The sequence below is a fragment of the Tyto alba genome, unplaced genomic scaffold (genome assembly GCF_018691265.1).
Source record: "Tyto alba isolate M040663 unplaced genomic scaffold, T.alba_DEE_v4.0 Super-Scaffold_42, whole genome shotgun sequence".
Taxonomy (NCBI): domain Eukaryota; kingdom Metazoa; phylum Chordata; class Aves; order Strigiformes; family Tytonidae; genus Tyto; species Tyto alba.
Window position 1 is genome coordinate 18202775 of NW_024881318.1, and position 22113 is coordinate 18224887.

General features: G+C 36.2%; 1 protein-coding gene across 1 annotated transcript in view; it reads right to left on the reverse strand.

Moving 5' to 3' along the window:
- Nucleotides 1-4185: 4185 nt before the first annotated feature.
- The window catches only part of FYB1 (FYN binding protein 1), a 67674-nt gene continuing 49746 nt past the window's right edge, over nucleotides 4186-22113 (reverse strand). Inside the window, 12 exon segments of the mRNA XM_032992287.2 lie at nucleotides 4186-5968; nucleotides 6085-6116; nucleotides 7238-7271; nucleotides 11712-11858; nucleotides 11861-11873; nucleotides 12185-12290; nucleotides 13623-13731; nucleotides 14806-14837; nucleotides 15515-15652; nucleotides 16210-16279; nucleotides 17468-17496; nucleotides 20429-20573. Of these exon segments, the coding sequence (XP_032848178.2) occupies nucleotides 5946-5968; nucleotides 6085-6116; nucleotides 7238-7271; nucleotides 11712-11858; nucleotides 11861-11873; nucleotides 12185-12290; nucleotides 13623-13731; nucleotides 14806-14837; nucleotides 15515-15652; nucleotides 16210-16279; nucleotides 17468-17496; nucleotides 20429-20573 (878 nt within the window). The 3' untranslated portion in view covers nucleotides 4186-5945.

The window sequence follows — 22113 nt, forward strand, 5'->3', positions numbered from 1 at the left end:
GGTGGTAAAAAGAGGTAATGACAAAAAAATAAAGATGTTTTTGGAGCAACACAGAAGAAGAAACTGGGCGTACCTGTGTGAGCTGGAAGGTGTGTGATGGCATCATTCCAGGCAGGAGAACATGAAAGAAGGGAAGATGTGGGAGAAGGGAAGAGAGCTTGGCAGGGTATCCCTTCTGTCAGTGAGAATAGGGAACAGGAGCCCGGGATTCTGTGTCTATGTTTTGTGTACATTTTCCACCCAAAGTACACCCACAGGCAAATGAAGGATCAGGCAGCTTTTTGTTCTAAGAACTTGAAAATCAGGAATTAGGCCAAAAAAGAATTAAAAGGCAGGAAAAAAATCCAGTGCTGATTTTTCTCCGTCTGTCTCATAATGATTGAGCTGTAGGATTTGGCAATATTACTGCAGTAATGCAAATTGTATAATGTTCCTTAAAACCCTTGGTATCCATCTAGTTCACATTTTATTTACATTCATGTTGGCAGTTTGCATGCTTCTTTTCTGCCTAACTGAACATTGTAAGTTTAAGCAATATTTGTATGTGTGTTAAGAAAGAAACATACTGTTTCCCATATTCTTTTCAACAAGGCCCACAACATAAAAAGCCTTGAGCAAGAAACTCTATACATTTAATAAGAGCTTAATCTTCTCTCTCAAAGTGCTTTAGAAGGATGTGAATAAAGATAATTTAACAAATTCTACATAAGTTCAGGAACTAGCTAGCTAGAATGAAACACAGAGAAAAAAGGCTTTGTGAGATTATTGGAATTTTGCCCCACCCAGCCAAAGAAGGGGACCTGGGACTACCATGCTGCTGCTCTGTACAAGGCTATCACAACTTGCAGTGGCATTCTGCAGTACTGTGGCTAACTGGTGTGGCACAGCGATCTCTTCCAGCTGGCTAGGGTGTTGGAAACTGCTTAGGGTGACCCTTTATGCTGCACTACTACCTTCTTTTTTAGCCAGGCTGAGTAGTCAAGCTGGAGGGCTATGCTGCTATCCGGGATGAATGGCTTGTGACAAATAAGTTAATTCTTTCTGAACTGGTTTGGGTGGCTCAGACTGGCATATCCCAGACCATATACACATAAGGGTTTAATTCTGGTAAAAGCCATAGACCTGACTCAAAACGATGCCAACAAACTTGCTGTCAACATGGGAGTTGGGAGACAGCAAATGATGTAAATGGAGGTAATAGTGTAGACCATTCAATTCTAGAATCTGTCCCCAGTTTTTATCGTTTCAGAATATAATATGAACTCTTATTTAAATTAAATTTTAATCTGTATCACCTATCTGCCCCCTTTTCATTACTGTAAACATGGTATATTTAAAATACACATTTTGGATGCTAATACTTTTTAAACACAACGTGTTTTCTCTCTTCTCTTTGTGTTTAACCACAAGTATAGGCAAAGAAGAGGGAGAGAAAATAGTGAGAGTCCTAATCTAGGGAAGTCCTAAAAATACAATTAATTTAGCTTTAGCAGTTTGGGTTTATATCCAGGATTAATGGATATGTGCCACAAATTGTTCTCTGTTTTTGCTTTCCTTTCATACATTAAAAATAGGGATAAAATATTTTCCTGTCTCACAAGATAAATCCATTACTATTCATGGGAATCTGAGATATTGTGATGAATGCCATGAGAAACTAATAGTTCTGTGCACAGCACAGGCTTGGGAAGATTTGCAATAAATCAAGGAGTGCCCAGAAACTGAATGAACAGGGCTGAACAACTGCCTTTTCAGTTAACTCTCATCCAGCCTATGCACTAAATGAGGCAGGGATCCTGTTGAAAAAAATACTGAGCCATCAGGTAATTATAGACTGTGCACGCACTTAAAGATGCATTCACACAAGGAGACAGAACCGAGGCTGTGCAAATACAAACTCATTTCTTGCACTTCCCAGCACTTGAGTGCTTCACTCTGTAGTGAAGCTACATGCAAAAGCCTTTCCATGTAGGATGATCTGGGACTGCTGTACAGAGTACATAAGGTGTGGGGGACCTCAGCTGGACTGAGGCCCTGGGAAGGAATGGCTTCGACCTTGAAAGGATTCCAGTCTACCCCTGAGAGAGCAAACAAGAACAAGAGGAGCTGCAAGATAAGCAAGCTTATTGACCGCAGTAAGAAAGCATAACAACTCTGAACCAGTAAGAAAAGAGACACATCGGAAGAACTGATAACCCTGTACTTGGAACTAGTTCTAGGTGGATAGAGACACTAGAAAACTTGGGAGGCTGAACTTTTGAACTTTTCATCTTACTACACTTGCGTGATTAGCTTATGCATATTAACTTCTCCGCCCTGGCAAGAGCCAGGGTTCATTTCCATGAACATGCGATGTATGAACACATACATGAAGGGGTGTGTTGGTAGGCGGTCCAGAAAGTCTGTACACCCTGTAGTAAAACTATAAAGGAACAAAGGAGGAAAGCAATAAAGGCTTTTTGGAGGATTTTTTGCTTTTGGCTTTTAGGTTTTTGTGTTAACTTGCTTTAAAGAAGAATCTGTCTTGTAGTTTTGTCCGTCTCGACTGCGACAATAAGCATATCCTTTTATGGGTCCACTGGTTTCCTCAGAAGTTACCTTACTTGACATAAAAGATAGACAGACACACACGTGTCCACACACACATGCTTACAACTGGAGGTGTCATGAAGTAATGTAGCGGGTAAGGGCTAATCTAATTCACACAGTGAGTCTTGGCTCCTCCACTGAATTTCCTTCCCCTTCCTAAAACACTGATCTTCAAAGTTGAGGTAGATTATGTAACAAGATGGCACATAGAGGAGGGTTTTGTTACCACCATGGGAGGAGTAGCCAAGGAATCTGCAATTATGTGGATCGAGAATATAAACCTCTTACACAGGAATGCACAGGAGATCAGCTGCATTCCTGCAGTCCAGAGCCTGTGGTAACCGCAGAGAAATGCTCTAAAGCTCTAGGATTAGAGTAGTCTTTTTTGCCCTCACAGTTTTGGTTTTGCTTAGCTTGTTTACTGGGAGTATAAAAGTACAACATATATAGAAATCAGCTCTATTTACCTTAACTGGAGTGTTCATGATGAAGTCTAATTTTTCTGTCAATATTTTGATGTTTTCACTGCTGAATATTTTAGCAGGCACAGCCAAATACTCCAGGATTATAGATTGAGTTTGGAGAGGGAAAAGTATCAAGAGAACAGCTTTCCTTTTCTTTCATTATGACTTTTAAAAGATAATAGAATAAATTACAGGTGAGAAACCCTTAAAATACAGACTTTCTGAAACTTCCTAAGTGTAGATTTTCCTGTCTGGAAGATTTTCTGCTTACATTTCACTTTCTGGTTAGTAATTACTGACAAACAAATGCCTCATTGTAGTTGTGCTGCCTTTGCAGCAATAATAAAGTTGATTTTCTCTCTGTCAGCTGCTCAGTGATTATTTTGATAAGTTTTTATTCAGCTACTTCTGTTTCACATTGTCAGAAGATGATGTACCCACAGTTCTTGTCGGAAAGCACACTTTTATTCAGAAGAAAGGAAAATAAAGCATCCTGTGAACAGTATTGGTAAAGTAATTAAAAGAAAAAGCATACAATACCACTAATTTTTCAGTGTCTAGTACCTTGTAAATACATTTCAAAATCACATTATAGTTGATCTGTCCAAACAAGGGACAGATTTTTAGCTTAAAGTATCTTATGATTATTTCTTTTGGTGATTTAATGTATAATAAAACCAATTCAGCCAGTATCATCAGTAAGGAAGCACAGTACCTACAACAGATCAGGGCTAAGAACATGGAAAACATATGACCGAAAAATCTCACAAAGAATAAAATTCTCTTCTTTTTCTGCGGGAGGAAAGAGGTTTGTGTTCTACCGAAGTCCTTTAATACAAGATAAACTATATTCAAAAGGAAAGTTCCTTTGTTGGTCTTACTGCAACACATGAAGTTCTACTATCAGTTAAAACTAAAACAAAATTGGGCATATATGTTAGAATTTGACACAAATTCTTTCTGAGAAAACCTACTGTGTAAAACTTGAAACTATTTATCCTATTGTTAACTGACAAGTGGTTGTGCATTTCTAAACGTTTGCATTCCCTCTCATTTCTTTGGCATATCACTAATTTGATGCAGATACCCTCTCGAATGCCCCTGAAAAATAAGTAAACCACCAGCAGCAACATAGCCAAATAGCCAGACACATTTATTGTGTTTAATATACAAGGTCATGTCTTAAATTTGGGTGTTGGTGTTGATGTTTAGACATAAAATTGGTATTTGTATGCCTGGATGCTGGCTGAATAGCAAATATAGAACAGGAAACTCAAGTTTGCATATAGCATATACTTTTCAGTGTATTATCAGTGATTTTAAATATAGTATAAAATAGCTTATAGGCTATCATCTCTACAGTTAATTTTATGTTTGATATCCCCATAACATTATACCTCCTTAAAGATTTACTGTATTTTGAACCATCAGTGAAAGGCACTTGTGTAAGATGAAATCTCAGCTCTGCCGAAGGTAAGACCAAAAATTAGTGACTTCAACAGAGTCAAAATGTTTTCATGTTCATAAGCTAAACTTGCCAGCTTGTTGCATTGCTCTGGTTTGTACAGTGTACCTTACTTCCCTTGAGGATTATAGGAGACTTGATAATCAAGAGGAGTTGCTCACACTGGTCCAGCCACATTGGTTGTTGCAGGTTTTTGATTATCTTGTACTATAGCAAAAGCATCACACATTACAAATACGTGTTTCATTTTCTGCACATGCTCACCCTCTTTACTGGGAGCTTGCTGTAAATGTTATTTAGTTTACAGTAAGTTCTGATATGTAAGTGCAAAGTGATATTATTACGATTCATGTGTTCATTTTACTTTGATTTGCTACTTGCTCATTCAAAGAACAGCACTACCAATGATCTTTTGGAATAAACGTTGTTTCTACAATGGATAGGAATGGAAATGTTTAATTCCTATACTCTCATTTAGCCAAGTCTAGTTCAAAATACAGTACTTAGAAGGAAAATATATTATCGAAACGGTGTAATAAATCTACATGTATATTTAGTCTAGAAGTGATTTCCAACCAGTTTATCATCAGTTTATAAGTCCATTCTAATGCCTAAATTACTATAGTGACAACAACATATCTTCAAAATAAACAGAAATTAATTCTTAACCTAAATGTTCTGAATATATTTTCAGCAACACAATACTATAAAATAGATTCATCTTGTATCTCAGAGTGCTGTATGTAATACATATAACATTGTTACTATTTTACTATTAATGTTTTTCAAAAAGTACATGCAAAATGGTCAAATAAATTTTAGAAAACAGTATTCTATCGGTACAATATAGAAAAAGAAATTTCAGCGATAACGGTACATGGCTGTACATGTCAGTGTAGCTAATGCTATTGCAGTTGGAATGGCAGGTCAGCAATATATTGTCTTCTCTGATGCCCACTTTTGATTTCCTGTTTTCACAACAGGATGTTATCACTAAAGGAAGCATTTCTTTTCAGGCTACTGTCCTCCCCAGAGTGGCAGTCTCTGGTATTTAAAAGAGCAGAGCCAGAGTAAAACCTGTTCCCAGGGTTTGTTGTCCTCTGTATAGACCTGAACTGGCCTCTTTGAGTGTAACTAATTGGACTGTGACAAATGTGGAAAGGAAGTGGAAAATTATAATTTTAACTTTAGCTCATATTCTCTGAAATTTAATTGCTCAGATAAATGGTAATAGGAATGTTATACAAAGCAAGCCGTGACAAAATCCTGAAATCTTAAAAAAGGTTAATTGTACATTTAGAAGAGTGTAACCAATTAACTTGTAATCAGCTTTAGTGACTTTTCTTGCTTTCACAATTAGGAAATCCGAAAAAGATTTTGATCTTCAATGAAGCTCTTACTTGCTCTTACTTGCATAGAATTCTGTATCAGTCATTATCATAGATGCAATCTGAAATGGAAATAAAATGCAAAAATACTACTATCGTGTAGTACTTTGACTTAAGGTTAAAAGTTATTTGGTGTAATTAAATATAGTCGTTGTATTGTTTTAAATGCTCAACATACCGTCGCCGATATCATCATAAATCTCTCCATCACTGTAAGTTAAAAAAAAAAAAAGTATTAAAAAATTGAGACATCAGATATATATAACTATTTGCATGCAGATACAAAATAGTATAGCAGTATGGTACAGACATGCTATCACATCATTAGTTTGCTAATTAGGAAAGTGCAACCTTTCTGGTAACAAGAAAGTGTTGAGCAAGACAGTTTGGTCAAAGGATTTTCAGTGGAGGGTTGAGCTGAATACATTTCTTTCTGACACGAAAGGCTTGATTTATTAAAAGACTGGTTTTTTTGAATAAGTTTTTAAATAACTATTCTAACAGACTCATAGGGATATTTCCATAAAAACAAAATACCTACTGATTTTTTTAAATGAAAACCAGAAAAGATGGGAAAAAAAAATCAGTATGCATTTGAACTCCTTATTTGTTTCTGTACCTGGCAATGCCATAATGGTTTTGGAGAAGCAGCTTTTTAGATAATGAATTTAGGTAATGTCTATAAATGATACATGTTCCATGAATAGGAATTTTCAAAATCATTCAGTTACATGAACAGGCCCATGGAAGCCAATAAAACTATAAGTTAAACATGTAAAAGTGTTTGCAGGCCTTAATTCTAAAAGCGACATCTGATTTGATATTTTAAGGGTCTAACATAAAGCCCATTGAAGGAAATGGAAAGGCTTTGTCTGAGGAGGGTTTTGGTTTAGAACCTAAATGCTGAACTCCATGCAATTATTTGGAGCAGTGCTGAGCCAAATCTGCTCAGTCCTAGTAAAACAGAAATAAAAATAAACGCAAAAAAAAATGGGTCCATTTTAGTTAAACATTTGAAAATGGCATCAATACACTTAATCACATTAATGTGCAGTTCAGTAAGATTCTAGTACCGATACTGCTTAATTTATGTGAATTTTCATGATTTAAAACAGAGTTTATTGTGAAGCAATGAGGAATGGGGCGCTGGGAAATTTCCAGTATGGATGTATGTGACTAATTCTTGAGAAATCTAAACTCCATAAAAATAACTCAATTTGCAGGCCTAGAATGACATACTAAAATAATTACATTTCACTTTTATTTAACAAACAGTTTAAACCAAAAATGAGCGTTGTAACAAATTTTTCAAAAGATCACTTTGTACTTACTTCTCAACTAAATTGCTTCTCAGAACATAGCCATCTGTGAAATTGAAAGATATCCGTATTTCAGTTAAATTTAAATATTCATGTTATTTCTTCTGTTGCTAGCACTAGTGAAATGCAGTTTTTCTGTTTTAAATATTTCAGATGGAAAGACATAATAGATGGATAATGATGTACAATTAATATATGCTTGAGGAAAATTTTGCTATGTCAGGTTTTAGTTTTAATTATTCTTAGTTGCTTGTTTAGTATAACGTGATGCCTTAGATATGGAATCAGAATACTGCAGTAACTCCAGGACCAGTTAGATGTGTACTGTGCCCAGTACTTTCCATAATCATAAAATGTAATTTGTCTTGTTTCGTTGCAGTAGTTTCAGTTGCGTACAAAACTAGTGCAGAAAGGAGAAAACAGTAATACAGGTTATGCAAGATTAGGTTTTCATCTTGTATTTTAGTTCCCTGGTTGCATGAGAGGGGTGTAAAACAATATCTGTTAACACAAAATACAGTACAGTTCACAAACTGCAACACAAAAACGTGCTATAATAATAACCATATAATAATATCTATAATAATAAAAAACAGAAATATGTATAGTTTCCTACAAGGACAAAAATGTTGTTCAAGATGTATGCACCAATTAATTTACATTAATTGAAATGGTTTAAAATTTTTTAACTGTATCATATTGATAAGAACTCTTTATATAGATAATGGAAATACCTGAGAAACACTACTCACTGGTGAATTATTGTGTTACTCTGTTGTATTACTAATGAAATCAGATAAAACCACACATGTTCATCAATATATTCAATCTCTTGAAAAAATTGTTTTCTTTGGTGAAAGATATCTACTGAAATACTTGTCAATTGGTATGACATATAAAAGCAAAAAGAAAGCTGTAACAATAATTACATATTTATAGGTAAACATTAGCATGGTGATACAAAGTTAGGACAATTCTAAAGGAGAAATGTGGTCTTGTGGTATATTTGAAATTACTATATAAGTTTCCTTCTTTTATTCATTAAGAGGTTTAAGTGGTCACACTAAAATGACAGGTTTTTAGTAATTAATACACAAATCATGGGTTTTAGAATCAATTTATTAGCTTGACTTACAAAGTTCCTTGAATTCTTGAAGCTGCTACTGCACCATGTACTTAGGGGAACCATTATATAGTACAGAAAGTACCTGTTTTCTGCTAGTATTTCTGGTGGCAATCCTTCAGGTCAGTCTAGCTGAATCCCCAGATCTTACTGTTTTACCTTAAGGAATTATTTCCTCCTTCACATTAATTTTTCTTTTCTGATACACAAGACATGAAAGTATCTTTCCTTTTTTTAAATACACAGTAATGTCCAGCTAAAGAATCTCATATTTTGTGTTAAGCCTTTTTCACATCCAAGCCCTAATTTTATTGCGTTTTTCAGGATCTGTAACTTTGCTAGTAGGGGGAAACCTTCCCTTGTAATCTGGCATTAGACACAATGAGCTACTACTGTTCCAAAAAGCTGCTGAATTATCACAGTCTTCAACTGGCCAAAGATTTGATATATAAAAATGTCCTGTGATTCCTGTATGGAATATTGGAAAAGTCGTCTGACAAGACTCATGTTGCAAATAGTCCTGCAAATAGTAATAAGTAACTAATGCTCATATGCAACATTTCTTCATAAAGAAACATCTACATAATTCATTTTAACTCGGTGTATTTCCATCTTAAAATAGGTAGATACCAGATATTGCTACTAATCTCAAATGTAAATAAGTTTTTTTCTAGAATATACTGTATATAAATTAGCGATTTGCTCTGTGAAGTCCATAGTACATTAAAAACACTGCATTTTTAAAGAAAACTTCTGTCTTGTTCTAGAGCTCAATGTTGCCTCAAAAGACATTAATTTCGTGTGATAATATTTTATTTGACACTAATCTGCTTTAGCTTCTGTGTGAGACTTAACAGTTACATAAATTAAAAAATAGTTCTATGCATTTAATATTTGATTGCATCTATGTATGATAAAATTTGCTTAATTTGCCTGGTTTTATATCTTCAGGGTCATAAAGATTGGATACTTACATAAATTCTATTATAACTTTTGCCTACTAAAAATGTTAAACTGCAGGTAATCTTCAAGAGTCAAAGAACCCAGTGCTGCAGATTTTCAGTCACCTGTGCATTCTTTCAGGCTGATTGCAAGTTGTTACACAGAGGGAAAACTCTGTCTCTTCAGGATAATCTTAGTCTGGTTGTCTTTCATATAAAGGCATGGAAGTTGATTTTTTTTTTAAGACATCTTTACATCTTTTTTATATTCTTTTTAAGCAGACTCCAGTAATTTCCAGGACTCCTGAAGTCTCCTGGGCATAATTTAAAATCATTTGTTTGATCTAATCTTCTCTGTTTCTTCTTTTAATTTTTTCATGTGAAATACATGAAAGCAAAATTTATTTGCTTACAGTCATGGTGTACAAACACAGTGTGCTTGCAAGCCAGACATGCATGTGATGGTCTTTCTACCCCAGCAAAGCATAATCTAGGTTCTTCTGACAGTCCCTAGCCCCTAAATATATGGAAGATACAGCCCTTGCTGATCTCATGCTCTTTAAAATTTACTAATCCAAAGTTTCAGTTTCTAACTAATATATTCATTTTTTTGTGGCTTCTATAATAGGAAACAAGGCAGCAGGTCAGCACACTCCAGCTCGATTACTTAGCACCACTGATAGCTATGACACGTCAGGCCAGCTGCTCTCTGACAGTGTGAAGGAAGCTTGGAGGGGACACAAAGTTTCAGGCACTGAGGTCCATTTATATCCTAATATTTAAGCAAAATACATGATAGTGAATTGAAGGTTTTTGTGTATTTCCAAAGGTACATGGGTCAGACCAAGGCAACAGTAAGAAGGAATTTGAGAAGGTAAGTGAGAATTAATTCCTTGATTCACTTTTGAAATTTCAAATAATTTCATAACAATTAAAATACATTCCTAAGATCATCAGGTCTTGCTTAAAAAGGTGGGAAGACAGTATAACATTGCAGTTTTGTTTAACTGCTGGTAGAGGCATTAAGCAATGGAAGTACTTGATAAATCAATGATCAAATGAAAGAATTAATGTGCAAGAAAGTAACAAATACATCTTTAATTGTTGATTTTCAGTCTATCTGGTCTTCTAAAGGTAAAATCATAGCTGTAAAATATGAAGAACTAGAGCAACTAGAGCAAACAACCAAAACTGTCATGCATTTAAGTAAAGTTAGATTCAAACTTCACTAATTAATGTGAAAATTGACAGATATCTATTCAGAGGTTTTCAGGGAGGATATTTTTATTTGTTTTGCTCTTTTATGCATAGCAAAGCAGTATCTCCTGTCACTATTTGAAAGGCTTTGAAGACTATGTGAGGAGAACAGCCAACATGAGCTACTTTCTACTTTGTTATTAGCTTGATTCAAAAAATGCAGCCTTGAAGGCTGCTCTTTGGGAAGTGGCTGAACTAGTGCAATCTATATTTTGAAAAACATGTGTTATGCAAGAAGTTCTTCCTCACCCTGCAGGTCTGCCAGGAAGAAGGCTATACTCCAGACTGTAACAGTTGAGTACAGAGGGGAAAAAAATAGAGGGAAAGTGACTGAAACCCCATCAGAGGTTTATGGCATTGGACTGTCTTCTACATAGGTCAGAGGTAAAAAGTAGAGGTGAGTGGAAGGATGCTGCTACTTTGAGCATAGTCTGTTCTTACACAAAGGGAGTTTTCATTAGGAGATTTGAAAAGAATTGTAACAGAAGCACATTAAAAAATTGAAACCAAGAGTAGATTGTCCAGACTTCTCAAAAAATTTAGAAACTTCTGCCAATGCATACACTAGCCAAGGGTTTCAAAGAAACACTGAAAGGCCTCACACACAAGCAGGCGTGCCAACGAGGACATATGCCTTGAGTCAGCTAGGGGCTGGGGGGAAAACTCCCAAGCAGTTTACCCACCCCCCAGCCTACTGAAAAAATTAAACGCCATCTCTGGCAATCCAAAATAAGAATACTGTTATTGATTTTCCCTTGGCTGCAAACAGTGGGCAAGTGCTTCCCAGAGGTGCAGCAAGGATTTTACTTTCACTGGATTCTGTGGGGTATCAATAGCTATACTCTTTTGGCAAATAGAGGGAGACAGAAGCAACAAAAACATCTGCTAATCTTAGTTGATGCAAAGCAAGATTTACATAACTAACTTGTCCCTCTTCTCACATTTGGTAACTCTTGTCTATTGGAGTTTTAATTTTTTAAGGCATGCTGCTTTTAAAACACAGTAATAAAATAGCAACAATCTACCTCTTGTCAACCGTGAGGCAAGGAAAAAGACAAGTACAAGGCTCTGCTTTAATATGACAGGGAAGAGGGTTTTTTACATGTCTTGACTTAATCATTCTCTGTCAATCTGCTTTGTACTACAGATTTTTAATAAAACTTACATTTTCCTTCTTCATTCCTGCACAGGACCTTGGTATCATTTGTACTTTCTATAATTTCGAGACACTCCCCTGGTTTAATTTGTAAATCTTTAGATCCCCATCTTCTCTGGGGCAAATCCTTGACTGTGGTGGTAGAATAAAGAACTTAATTTCACCTTCAAACTGCAAACATAAAATAAAGAGATGCTGGTTAAAACCCAACAATGTAAAGCGTATGATCATGCATTTTTAAAACCAACATATTCCCATTTATTGCTAGATTTTTGAAAATCAGGCAAATAATAGTTTATGCTACGTCGTATGTACCCATGCTTGCCATTTGGACTTACAAATGCTCAGTTTACTGTTTTTACAACTAGTAATACTTTACCTTTCAAGGGTAAAATAATGGATTATTTAGAAATTAGGGGATACAAATCAGAGGACACCATACAGATATTTTAGTCTTTGTATTTTATGTGAACAAAACTTACTTTAAACTTTTTTCTGAACTCTTTCTCTTCTCTTTCCATCTTTTTAAGCTTTTGTGCATTTTTTTCATCTGATACATGTTTTCCGTGGCTTGCTGATTTTGATGAACTAAAACAAGGAGTTACAGATAAAAATAAAATTAGCAATACATCTGAGGTATTGACAACCTTTTGATAATTTTAGTGAAAATGCATTTGCCTTCATGTGTCTTTAGTATGTTTTATTGATCTGCAAAACTAATATGGATAATACAATACAGATTTGATTCAAAAAGTTGAGGTTTTCTTTCTTGCTTTTCTCTTGTAATGATTTCTGGTATTAATATATCTATCACATAAGTGAATATGGAAAATCATTCGAAGTATCTAGCTGCTACAGCAATGAGAACTTTACATCTACCAAAATACTGTAGGTAAATGATACCCATCACTTTAGAATCTCTAGGCAAGGAGCAATTTTTGTGAAGTCTGATCTTTGGGCAACAGGCTGAATAACACATGTCCCACCATGGAGGCAGCTGGAATTTCTTAGCCTTTCGTACAGTATCTGTGTTAGTCCTATGTGCCATGCATATGCATTACATGACCCATGTCAAGTTCTGTTGTTTTTTCCACATCCCTGATACTGTTGACTCGTGCCAATGAGCGCAGAAGGGTTTCGTGCACTAATTGTCCTTCCTGATGCTGTAGCTGGGAATTTAAATTCTGACTCTACTTTTTGATTCTTTCCCAATCTCTAGGAGTTGCAGATTACAGTTTCACTTTTAATGGATGTATGTGCATATGTGAACTAACCTAGATTTATGCTAGGAGGGGCATGTCTTTTCCTTTGGATACACAGTTCAAAGAGCTCTCTCTGTTTTAATGCCTCCAGACTAGATTGTTGTAGTGCACTCTGTAGCTCCACCTGAGTGGAGTTAGTAACAACAGAATGTGACATGTTGCAGTAATCTTCACAGATGCATCTGTGCACATAGCACATCTGTGCTCCAGAGATGGCCTTAACTTCCTGGCCCAGGGTTAAAAGGTTTCCAGGTTGAACTTGACACCTCCAGATCTGTTTCATACTTATAACACAGAGCACTATCTCCTTTTCTCTTAAAATACTGCAGGAGCTGCGATCAAGTACTTATACTAACAGTCCCCAAATTTTGACAGGAAGAGGACTGCATGCAGAGAATCTACAGTGAAATACCTTTAGGCCATGCATTAGTTTCTACCTCTTGTCCGTTGGGGACTGAATTTGTGGAAATTCAAAGCATGCTTATTTATGCTATAGTCTAATTATTATTTCAATCTGAAATGGGGACAGGAAGCATTCAACTGCCTTTGTCAACAGTAAGGTTACGAGAACTACAAAACCTGACAACACCAAATAAAGCATACATTAGTAGAAATCTGCCTCTAGTATATGCTTTGAAAATGTTTTACAGTGTATTACACATTTCTAATCAGGGGAGTAATTCCCATTTTCACTTGCTTGAGTTCAGACGGTGGTGGAGGGAAGTCTGAAGAATCTACGTCGTCATAAACATCATTGTCTTCACAATCTGAAAAAAAATACCGTTTAAAAGAATTGAAAATTATTATGTGATCCTTGAGTAGTGAATACATTGTGTTACAATCTATAGTAGTGTAGCTAAGTTGGCAAGAATTTATGGCAAGTACTGTAGCTGTTTGCTGTCTGCCCTAACTGTGGACTCTCTGTTTTGCACAATCTACTGTGCAAAAACAAACACCACCCAACCTTTTCAGAATAAGACTCTTTATTAATATTAATAGGTATTCACTAATATTTTAATCTTCTTAAGCTGAAGCAAGTTTTAGCACATGTTGGCTAATGCAATAGCCTTTAATCTTCACTTTAATTAGTCCATTCCCACTGTGTTGCATCAAAGTATAATTTTGGAGTTTGATTTTAATGTACATTCAGGCACTTCTATAGAACTCTGGTCAATGCAATGTTGCTTAGAAGTGGATGTGAATCACATGTCTGTTAGTTTTTAGGCCATCTTGCAATGCCAAAGCAGTGAAAAAAATTCTTACCCCAAGAATATACTTTGAATCACATTCAGCATATTTGTAGAGAGGAAGCAATTGTTCAACTTGTCAATCAATGGCTAGAAATGTCACAGTAGGAGTTAAAAGGTTTAGAACGCAGTTCAGGCAATGGCCTCAAAAGTTGTAAGAACTTCCTTTTTATTCCATGGCTGAGCTGATATTTATGAGTATACATTATCTTACAAAGACACTGCAAGTGATAAAAATGACAACAAGCATCTTTTTATACTTTTGAAGTTTTGCATTAAGTACTTCTTTCCAAGTGTGTCTGTTTATACTTAATGTCAAGTAAAATGAACTAGTGGAAATTTCACATAGAAAAATAATGACTTAAAAAATACATTAAATTATTTTCTAGAGAGCTTGCAATGTATCTGTATCTCCTTGTCTGTAGCCAAATCAGTCACAATATTTGAAATTTGTTTGCTGAAACTGGGTAAGCAATGGGAAATCCTGTTTCCTTCCTTGCATGTATTTTTGTGACTAGCATGACACAGAGTAATGTATACAGAAAAAAAGGATCAGGAATCAATATGGAGACTGAACAATAAGCCATTAATTACCTTTTCTAAACTGCGTTGTTGAAGAAGACATGCTGGGAAAAAAAAGATGCTCGTTAAGTATTGTATCACATTATTAGGCTTTTGCATCATTTAAATAATTTTTAAAACTTGCAACACAAGGGCGACAAGTAATCTCGACATTTTGAAACTTCACTGACACCAGAAATACTTACGGACTAAATATATTTTTAACACTGAATCAAAATAAACTAGCTCAGAACTGAATGAGAGAAGGTGGTGGTAAAAACACCAGTTGCTGATCTAACCTCTAGGCAAGATGGGCAGAAGACAATCTTTGCATTTTACTGCTTTGTATATTATTCCTAAAGTTTGGATTAATAGGACTAGATTTACCAGTTCATCTCAGATACATGTACTGGTGAGCCAAGGACATTTTAACTGAGGATACAGCAAACTTACATCACCAGAGTGGTACAAAGAATATGGAGTATTTTGGTGCTCTTAACCAAAAAATTTTTTTTGTATGTTTTAATTACCAGACTTATGCAACAAATACAGCTTGTTAAGACAATAATTCTATTATGCAGGTGCAAAGAAAGGAGATCAGTGTTTTTGCAGAAAAGTATCATCCTGAGCTGCAATTTGATGCATGATTCATTAGGCTGCTCTAAGAACTTGTTAGTAGCATGTGATCAATGCTTTATTAGAATTAGTTAATGTGCACTGTGATTTCCTGGCAGACTCTTACAACAAATCTCCATTATCTTCTGACCCATTGACTTTGGTTGTTTTTTCTCGTATACTTTTCTTTTTGTCATCTCTGACCTTTAGCCTCTTCAAGATTCCCCAGGACCAGATATTCTTATCTTCATCCTGCGATACAGACCTTTGGAGTATGCATGCAATTATCACAATGTAAAACGTAACATTATTTTTAAAAGGTCCAGTTTAAATTCTCCATTGATGCACCTAATTCTCATTAATGCCGTCAATGTATATACCACAAGGTAAGGACACTTACCTGAATACTAAACACCAAAATGCTAAATTAGAAATATGTATGTTAGGTCATTTACAGATATTGAGATACATTTGTAGCTATAGATATTAATCTAGAGGCTTACTGTTTTCATTTTGTAACTCATCAAGCTAGCATTTCAGTTTGTTATTTTCATTTCAGAGCTATTCTGTCCCATTGGGGATTTGGGGATTTTCATGATTGCAGCTGCTTTTGCTGACATACCAAAATTGATCGCAGAACAAAACTTCTCCAAAACACCAAAGAACCCATCTTTTTTAGCTTAATGAATCCACCCTGATGTACACCCACTTGCTGCTTATCCTAATACTTGCTAATTATTAAGTCTAAATCAAAAATACTAAAAACTATAATGAAAACACTCTGTTAAAGAAGCAAATTATTTAAATGATATAAAAACATACCTAGTTACAGCAGCTTCTTCATCAATCCCATCATAAATCTCTTGATCGGAAGGAGGAGGTGGGAACATCTCTTTAACAGATCAAACAGTGAATTAATGCATTTATATTTAATGCTGCTGAATATGGTATTCATTACTGGCCTCTTAAGTATATCAGATGTACATGAAGTTTGTGTAATATATTTGCAAATGGAATCTTTCTGTAAACCAGCACAGCCTATTTATTAAAACAGTGATTTAGATTTATCCCAGTTGGTTATGCCATCCACAGCATTTAAGCGTAGCACTGCTAATCACAGGAGCATGAATACCGAAAACAAATGCATTTATCCTGTGTTCAATGAAATTCTAAATGGCTGATTTTGACCCAGTCATTATGATGACTGATGAGTTTTAAATTTTTGTGTGTGACTCAAGTGATGATTGAAGATGTCAGACCAACACTCTCAGCAAGTGGCCGCTTGTGTTCATCCACAGAAGTCAGAGGCAAGTGCAATGTAAGCTCCCCATTTTGGTCTCAGTTCAGACCTTCGAGCCCCACCTCCTTCAGTTCAGGGTTAGCTCAGTTTTCATGTCAAATTCTAGCCACTGGTCAGAGTAATCACTGAAATCTTTACTTAGCTGGCACCAGATTCTTTCAGCTCTGCCAGAGGCTGCTTCTGCCATGACTAGTATCTAAACTCTAAGCTGAGAATATGAGCTGTGCTCTTGTGATCAACAAAGAATGCTACATAAATATGTGTGCTACCAAAGGGGAAACTGGGTATGAATGTGTGTTCTCTATAGTGTGAAACTGCTGCACTCATACTGGTTAGGACTGCAGCATATCACTGAAACTGAAGTTCTCCTTAACTCTATCAGCAAAATGAAGCTTTAATTGGTAGGATTACTGGCTATTTCAGAACTGGATTTCTCCTGCACAAAACCTCTTGCTCATGTTAATATTTTGCAAATTATATCTGTGCTCTTTTGTGGGATGATTTACCTTCACCATAAAAAAAAAAAAAAAAAAATAGAAAAAGTTTTGTCTTCTGACATGCTTCTGATTCACAGTATGACAAAACTTCTGTCTTTTCCAAGTTCCCATAGGTGGAAAGAAAGCTAATTTGACCACTATACTTCCTTGTTTATTGCCTGTTACCTAACATTTAACATGCTTGTGGATGATTACTGCATTATTTGGAAGCTGCAGAAATCTGGATTTGAAGGTAAGCAGTACACAGAAACACATCCCCTAAAAAAGTATATGTAGAACTTACTTCCAGCTCCACTTCGATCACCACTCTCACTGGAAAAGCAAATGAGAAACATTTTAGAGGAATCCAGTCATATTTGGAAAAAGAAACCACCATGATCACCCATCACTTTTGTAGTTAGTAGTTTTAAACCTTTTGGCTTTGGCACTTACCCACATTGCCAGCTGAGCACCACAAATTCTTCACTGCAAGCTCAGGCACATGCTTGTCTGTTCTATATGGGTGACAACTAAATATGCCAGGGTTTGGGGTTTTTTTCTCTCTCTTTTCACCACTCTCACACTGTTTTTTACAGACACATAGTAGGAGCATTCTCAGTAATACTAAAGAAAATGCATATTCTATTTCATAAGAGAACTAGCCCTTAGATAAGGAGAGATTAACTTTTATTCAAATCAGGTAAGAGGGAAAAATGCTCTTGCTTTTATTTTTTTTTTCCCATGGAAATAATTAATTACAAATCAGAAAAGAGTATTCTAAAATATCATTTGCAATAATTCAAAGGGGAATAAGAGAGAGAGTGATCAATAACATGCTTAGTTAATGTAAAAAACCTCGACAGTATTTTATAAGTAAAGCTGTGGGGAAAATTCTCTATTTGCATGTATCAATGCAGATATTTCAAGCCAATGAAGGTGCACATTTTCATATGAGCAGAACATTCAGTCTTAATTATTAATAATTGTTAGCAACTGTTACCAGTTTCCAATAAAGTCTCATTTTCGAGGAAATGCAAATTGATGTCTACAGCTATGATTCTCTATGTTTAGAAATTTTTTTTATTTCTGTTGATATCTTTTAGCTGAAGTACAATATATGACTTAGCATCATAGGATAATTCATGTTGGAAGGGATTTCAGGAGGTCATGTAGTCAAACGATGGGAATAAAAATATAATCTGACTGAACACTAGAGAGTATATCCACACCCTTTGGATTCATCCCTTATAAGGGTATTTTCTTGAGTTGAAATGGTAAGAAAATTAATTTATTGCTCAAATAACTTTAATTTGGGGATACTTTAAACCTCTAACTACATGTTTCTAACATTTCAAGAATTCCATATTAGCCCAGTGTTCTAACAGTAACTGAAAAAAACCTGATAGGTTCACAGTAGCTGAGGTTATTTCCAGTTCAGAGCCTTACTTAAATTTACACATCAAAGCAAGATATTTTTTAAGATTTTGTGCCAAGAAATTCTGAAATACAACAGCCCTAGTCACTTATTAATTTTGGAATATTAACAATGCAACTGATAATGAGATAATACTGCTTGGTCAAGAGGCTTTTTTTAGTATCGTGTTCTTACAGTGGTTTCAAAACATGTTGATGTATGTCAGGCCTTTCAACAATTCATGCTCATGAACTGAAGAGAATGCTATTAATCACTAGAGAAGATAAAAGTGTCAAAATACAGCTTAAAGGATTTAATGAATCTGAGCCATTTATTCATCCTTCCAAGTTCCTTACACTGTTATTTTAGCGTGCAACAGTGTCAGTATTCTTTTTTGCTGTTAAATTCAACAAATTTTCTAAATTCCTTTAATTTAGGTAGCTAATTCTAATGCTTGTCATAGTGAAAATGATTGGCCAAAGATACATCTGCAATGAAGTACCTAATGCTCAGAATACCTAAAGCCTAGAACAACTAAAGCAGTTCTTCTGGCGCGGTTATAATGCTATGAGACAAATGTTCTGGGAGGAAAACTGATATTGAGCAACCTGGAAAAATATCAGATGCAAAACTATAGTCATTACTTAAAGAATGCCAGCCTGAAGGCAGATCTTTCCAAGTGCTGTTTCTGGAGCTCATGGGGATGTTGTAGCAGCTGAGGACCAGATGCACTCTGCAACCAGCCAGCTGTGGCCCCTTTATTCCAGCCACACCTCTAAGTTAGGACGCTGGGAAGCAGTAAAAGCAGGTGTAATGGCTGAGCATTTCAATATGGTTCTCCTACACACTGAAATCATTTACACCCGTATGCAGATATCTTATCTGAATCCCAGGGTATGTGTCTCTGCACATCAGGACATGTAATGGAGAATGAGCACTGGTTTGTTGCATCACATGACAGAAGCAGACTTTTATGTGAGGTCGGGTATCAGAGGTACCACTGTCATGTTGGGGCATGTGATCACTAGGATAGCTTCTTGCCAGCAAGTTTGATACTTTGCTGGAGATGGCATTTCTCTAGCTGCAGATCTATTTGACGTGAAAAATATGGCACACTGAAGTACAGAATCTGCAAGGTAGCACTTCATTGCAAATACACATGAGACTGTGCCAGAGAAGCTTCTGATGAAGTCAAAAAAGTATAGTTCATACCCATCTCATGAGATTTTAAGAGACCTTATTTTTGGGATTAGACACATTAGCCACACTCTTTTCTAAAGGGCCATCCTAGTCATGCTCCCAGAAGTCCCTTCATTTCAAAAGGAAAGAGGTAGTAAGAATCATAGTTAGACTCATAGTAAGACTCATGAAAGTAATGAGGGTGGTGAGGAGTTCTCCGGTGCAGTGAATGTTTCCCTTGCTTTTAGAGTCTTTTATTCATGTATGTTAGAAATGGCAGTATGTAACTTCCAAAGACAGAACAGGAAAAGAGAGGGAGTGAAGAGACTTGCACTTCTGCAGATGATTTGTAATCCTGCATGTTTTGCATTTTATTCTCTTTTGGACTGCAATGCTGTAGGTCCTTTTCCAATAGTATGGATTCCTAGAATCATAGAATTGTATAACTATTTTTATTGGAAAAGACGTTAAGATCATTCACTCCTGAGTATGAGTGCTTATAGATACTGGATTACAGAATCCATTCTTGTTCCTCTGACTACTTCAGTTTGAGTAGCTTGGTTACATGTAAATGGCTGTTCTTTTGTGACAAGAGTCTGCTTTGTTGTAAAACTTCCCCTTTCTAGGCAGACTGGGGTCATTGGTTCATTTTCATGCATTCCTTATACATACCTGCTAATACTGTCCTGCTCTCCAACATCATCATACACTTCTTGTTCACTCTCCAGATGTTTGACAGGAGTTCTGGTAGATGTTTGTTGCTTTCTTCTTAAAGAATCATAATCAATCTCCACCATAGTTGTTTTAATGTATCCATCTAAATGAATGAAACCGTGTAATTAGGCAGAGATAATTTTAAGGCTCATGGTAAAGGGATGAGTTTAACAAAAGGTTCAGAATCAGTGATTGAATTGTTTTGTAGGATCTTTGAAAACTTTCAAAGAAATATCTCATTACAAGCAGCCTCAGCTTGAGTCTCCATCTGTCTACAGAAATACAAATCTCAGATCTCCCCCTCAAACCCGCCTCAGCTGGTGTCAAGTTAACTTCGGCTTTATTTGCTTCTCAGCTACATCAGATGAATTTTCTGTGCAGACTCCAGAAATCATGGGGCAAGCTGCCTTTCTCAGCTAACCTTGGGACCACTGCAGTTTCCTGGCATTTTTTAGGGCAGTCTGTGACATAAAGGTTCTGACAGGTCATCAGGAAGGAGAGACACTTTGCACTGGTTTTGCTTCAGGTTAATAGACATGCTGCAGCTGCATTGCTATCCTCTTGTCCCTAGATTTTCACTAAACAGATCTGGTTATACCCCTGGGTGCAATGGCTCAGGAGAAACTTGCAGCAGAGCAGTTGTCCTGAGATTGGAAACTCTGTCTCTGCTGAGGGGAATTTTAGACAGGCATACTGCCTGTACAGAAGAGAGCATGAATGGATTTTCTTGCAGGTGAAAAATGCTGATGCATTTATTGAAAAAGGAAAATCCCCCACTCCGCTGCTTCTGAGTGAACCCAGTTTTTAGTGTGTTTCCCCTCAAATCTATAACACATTGATTTTTTTCTTTTATTTAAATGATCAGAACTGATTTTCCTCTGTTGCTTGGTCTTATTTGCAGGCCACCACTGTCCTGTGAAAATGGAAGGCTGAAGCATTGGTGAAACAAATTGGTCTGTACCATTGACACTGGTCAGTGAGAAGCCTTGTACAGCTCGCAGTTCTGATGAGGCAAGAATCAGTGTATGAAAAGTAAATTAATTTAAGGTTAATTAATTGACTGCACATGCGCAAGAAAATACCCTTCTCCAGGCCTCACCAAGATTTGTTTTCCTATGTACAAAATGATGCATGCAAAACACTTACTGACAAAACTTCAAAGTCACAGAAAAGCTGATATTGGAACTTACTTCTTGAGATCATCTTGACCAATCCCCCTGCCCAAGCAGGATCCACTACAGCAGGTTGTCCAGGACCATGTCCTGTCAGGTCTGGAAATTCTCCATGGATGGAGACTCCATCACCTCTTTGGGCAACTTGTTCCCTTGCTTGGTCACCTTCCCAGTAAAAAAATGTTTCCTGATGTTCAGACAGAATTTCATGTGTTTCAGTCAGTGCCCATTGCCTCTGGCACTCTCACTGGGCACCACTGTAAAGAGCTTGGCTCTGTCTTCTTCACACCCTCCTGTCAGATATTTACAAACAATTATAAAATCCTCACTTCACCAGGCTGAACAGTCCCAGGTCTCTCAGCTTCTCTTTGGATAAGACACATTCCAGTTCCTTAATGTCTTTTTACATCCAGTACTGTGAAGTGCTCAGCTGGTATTGGCCAGTTCTACATGTGTGAACTGTCTTACTGA